The following is a 4,910-nucleotide window of genomic DNA, read 5'->3' on the forward strand; positions in this document are numbered from 1 at the left end:
GGCTCTTCGTAGGAGTCTTTGTTGGGTGTGAGCGAGCTCCCTTTCCCAGTCAAGTAGCTTAATATTTTCGTTGTACTCTTGGGAGGCAAGGTCTATGGTCCCTCTTGCGATGTCTTTCCTTTAAGGCAATAAAAGTGTGTTTTATAAAAAATATATATATATTGGCACCACCATTGTATTTATTCATAATAAGTTTCAGGAAGGTTTTTACTTGTTTAAAGTTATTTCATTATTAACTATGTACAAATAGCGTGAGCATATTTTTAAAAGTTTTTAATATCACCATGATTATAATATTTATATGTACTTATATATTTAAAATGAATGCATCATTTATTTATAGTATCAAGAATTTGCAAAGATCTTAAGCCCATTATTGACTATCTGGACAAAATTAACCAAATGAGTAAATGAATAAAAGTGGTATCCAAATCGCCTAAAATCAAATGTCCCGCGGTTACTTAACGCCAATCATGTATTAAGTATATAAGCATTTTACACTAAATTACTTGCCTTCATTTGATCCTTGATTAACGCAGATCCAGGGCATCCGATGCGCGAAGCTGAAAAAAACTAGTGAATAAAAGAATAGTACTTTTCTTACTTTTCTCTTATCTTGAACTCTTTAATTTTTCCTATTTTCTTAACATATTACCCACCACATAAATAACTCAAATCCTACGTCACATTAGTATTAGTTTTATAACAAAACCAAAGTTTTCTTGATCTCGGAAGCATCTATTGAAACTTTCTTCTTTCTTTACCCATTTGGAACTTGTTTGGTGAAGTTACTACCCAGTTGGAATCAAGATGGTGGAGGGGGGTGTTACTGGTGCGCGTAGAACAGAACTCATGGAATTCTGGCGGGCAATATGGAGAACGCCTTATATTATGCGCCTTGCCTTATCAGCTGGAATTGGAGGGCTTCAGTTTGGCTATGATAATAGTGTTATTTCTGGTGCCTTGCACTACAGCCGGGATGATTTTGAATCTGTTAAAAACAACACATGGCTGCGAGAAACTATTGTTAGCATGGCAGTAGCAGGAGCTGCGATTGGTGCTGCATTTGGTGGTTGGCTCAATGACAAGTGTGGTCGAAAGAAATCAATTCTTTTAGCTGATGTGCTGTTCGTTGCAGGTGCCATACTTATGGCCTCTGCTCCTGCTCCCTGGATGATCATTCTTGAAAGAATATTTGTGGGATTGGGAGTTGGAATAGCATCCATGACACAACCCCTCTATATTTCGGAAGCTTCTCCTGCTAGAGTTAGAGGTGCATTGGTTAGCACCAACGGCATGCTGATTACCGGAGGAGCTTTTCTGTCTTACGTGATCAACTATGCATTCACCAAGATACGCGGGGCATGGCGTTGGATGCTTGGAGTAGCAGGTTTACCGCCTCTGATCCAATTTCTTTTGATGCTTTGGCTTCCTGAGTCTCCTAGATGGCTTTATGGGGAGGTAAATGTCGCGCCCCACTTTTTGAGAAGTGTGAATGTAGTGTGTATGTGAACGTGTGTGAAGATGAAAATAAAAGGCCGTGGGACTTGAAAATGCGACGGTTTGGCCAAACAAAGTTCAAAAAGGGTTTTTGAATGAAAAATGGAGTCGCCACTTGGTATAGAGTTAAGGTGTACCAAATCACCCAAAAAGTGGTTTTTTGGAACAAAGTAAACAAACCCTTTTTAAAGAACTTTTAGGTCTACGTAACCAAAGAAAGGGATCGGGGGTCACATTTGATAAGGGAGAAGGCAAAGGCAAAGCCTAAGACACTCCCTTACCCTAGCCAAAGCTAGTTGCGTGACTTAGCCCTTCTTTTCGTAATTTTTCTACCCAAAATATGCGTTGCATGTTGGATATGACTAATGGATATGAAAAAGAAATGCAATCCTAAATCTAAAATGTCTCTTACGAGGCTTTTTGGTCCCAACCACATGAGTTGTGGTGGCCAATAAGGAAAGTCCTCATAGAGGTCGCGAATGATGCAAATGAAGACTCAAATATGAGTGCAAGTGTGAAAATGTAATAGAACGTGCATGTGTGCGAATGTAAGACAAGTGCATGTGTGTAAATTGGGAAAATAAAGGTGTTTGTGTGCAAATGGATGAAAATATGATAGTAGATACATATAAGTGCAATTGGGTGCAATTTGTGAGGTAGAAAAACAAGTGACAAGAAGAAAAATGTGTGAACGTGACATTTGTATTGAGAAGGATATAAGTAGTGAGAAAATGTGGATAAGAGGGTGAGGGATTGACATGATGAGAATGAAAGTGTATGAACCTATAGGAATGCATCAAGTCGGGTACGGGAATGACTCCTAACTTCATGACTTTAATTTTCCCTTTGATTAGAAGGAAGAACTAGCGTGCTAAGGCTATTTTGTAGCCACACTCGCTCGTTTCCCTTATCGAAAGGGGACCCTCAACCAAATGTACCCTATAACTAGCATGAAGATGCAAAAACCTAAAATGAAGGGGAAAGGGTTGGAGGGGCATACCAAATGCTAGAAAACTAAGAAAAAATGCATGAAATGTAGTGAAACATGCAAGTATGTACTAACGAGAGGGGAATCCCTAAGGGTCTAGCGTTGGACTAGCCCATATCTATGCATTCCTACAAGCGTTGGACTAGTGGAAAACGGGACAATAAGCCACAACTAGCGTTGGACTAGTGCGGTGACGTGCCTTCATCCATCATATTCATCTACGACTATAGAAAGCAAGTAGACATGCAAATCATCTATAAACACGTAGCACCTAACACTTAGCATGCTCGACTAAATGCAAGAGCCTAATAAAACAAATTAACACGTAGCAACAAAGGCAAGCAATCAAGCTAATGAACCTATTACATTTGCTAACTAAAACAAAAGGGGAAGGGGAAAAATGGACAAAAATGCTCTCCAAGCCCTATCTATTACAAGCCAAGAGGTGTACACATACCCCATAAAAGAATAACTTAATAAAAGCAAAAGTAAATGACATAAATGAAAGGAATTAAGGGAAGGCAAGGAAAGCAAAGTAGGCATGCAATTCTCACTTAGCACGTTGGATCACATAGGGGAGAGACAAAAAAGATAAAAGAAGTTATACCTCCCTTGAGTTGATGCCCAAACGAAAGAAAAATGGCTTCAAAACAATAAAAAAGTCAAGGTACCACTTTAATTGAGAAAAATTAAAAGAAATGCGCAAATACAAAGCTCACTTGATCGTAAAGCCCCTAAAGTCATGACTTAAGTGCAATTGAAACAAAGCATGGTAGTTATTTGAAGCAAAGCAAGCAATGCAATCGTAAAAATTAAAGTTGCCAAGGACTAAATTGATGACATTAATCAATTGGTTGGGTCATAGTGGAACAAAGAGAGACTTGGGGGGCCAAAGTGTAATTTTCAGAAAATTATTCCATGCATGCATACGAGTGGCTTCCTTCATTTCTGGTTACTGGGTTTCTGCCAAGGCTTTCCCTCCATTTCAACATGCAAATATGTTCACCACATGCCAAGATTTTACCTATCAATCATCAACTAAACATGTAACTTCATTGTAGGATTGGAACAAGAAAATGGAGCTGATCATCAAGGTTAGAAAGAAAATTAAACAGCAAAAGAAAGAAAGAGATTGCCGCAACGGAAAGCTTCAGCAACTGAAGCTTTTTCCAGAATGAAAGATCAATACTGTGGCAACAAACTTACTTATTGCAGCTATTTGTTATACCATATATTGCTATTTGGAATGGTAATCAAGCATACACGTGGTACCACCATCACCCAGCAAACCAAAACCAAAGAAAAAGCTAAGTCCAAAAGTTTCAACAATCCAAACATGTTAAAAAAAAATGAAAGAATTCAACTTCACAACTGCAGTCTCCTCTGCAAGACAAAACACGGAATGCCTTGACTGATTTAGAGTGCAGCTGTTACTTCAATCCTCTCACTAATTCGACTGCAACGAATTGCAGCCTAAAATTTCAACAAACCAAGAAGAAAAGAAACCAGCAGGTACTGCCGCAACAAACCAAAACTTTGAGCTCGTCGCGGCAGATTTTTGTGTACCATCCTTCCCCTAAAACTCAAAACTTAAACACTATAAGTCCATGTGTGAATTTAAGGTTCGTTATCCACATGCAAACATTTCACATCAGTCCCCAACTAGCAAACATGCATCTTATATCTATTACTACCAAAAAAAACAGCATAAAAGAAAGATATACAAACCCACAGGACTAAAGGGCAATCAATGAACGAGAGGTCAGAAATTCAACTTGCCGGAAAAGCGTGCTATTCTTCTGGTTTTGTTCTTATTCCTCACATGGACAGAAGCAATAAACTCAAATAATAATCTATGACACTAGCTTTCAGGAAAAAAAACCCTAGACTTGCATCCCAAAACTCAGTCTGAAACACACCGCCAACCAAAGTTGGAAACTTTCGGTAATTTTCTCTCGGCCAAGACACCAATATGCAAGATGCTGACTCCTTACCCAAACTCCAGATTTAGCAAGACCAGAACCAGTAATAACGCAGAAATGCAAACGAATAACTAAAGAAAAGAGCTTTCAACTTTAAAAGAAGAATTTGATACCTGAATCGAGGAATGGAGAAAGGGCTCGGATGATTCGGTCAAACCTTCAAAAAAAAGGTCAATGGAAGAGCGATGATGACGACGCAGATCCCTCTTCGTCCTCGCGGCTGAAAACCTTCTGGTTTAGCTTTCCTTCAGCAGTCAACCACCCTCTTAACAATCTTCCTTTTCTTTTCCGCCTCCAAGCTTCCCGGATTTCCTAGCCTTTTCTTCCTCACTTTTAGCATCTGTGTTTTTGGGTAATGGGTCACAATTTCCAGTTGGTTCATCTTCAGGACCAATCAAGTGACTTTATTTCTGATTTGAGGTGGCCAAGGAAAATGAGAG

The 4,910-nt window shown here is 39.0% G+C and overlaps 1 protein-coding gene across 1 annotated transcript; it reads left to right on the forward strand.

Annotated features, from left to right (window-relative positions):
- Nucleotides 1-810: 810 nt before the first annotated feature.
- LOC113750547 (inositol transporter 4-like) lies at nt 811-3,666 on the forward strand. Its single transcript, XM_027294509.1, has 2 exons — nt 811-1,461; nt 3,550-3,666. The coding sequence occupies exons 1-2, from the start codon at nt 811-813 to the stop codon at nt 3,664-3,666; spliced, it is 768 nt and encodes a 255-aa protein (XP_027150310.1).
- The last annotated feature ends 1,244 nt before the right edge of the window (nt 3,667-4,910 follow it).

Source organism: Coffea eugenioides, chromosome 10 (genome assembly GCF_003713205.1).
Source record: "Coffea eugenioides isolate CCC68of chromosome 10, Ceug_1.0, whole genome shotgun sequence".
NCBI lineage: Eukaryota > Viridiplantae > Streptophyta > Magnoliopsida > Gentianales > Rubiaceae > Coffea > Coffea eugenioides.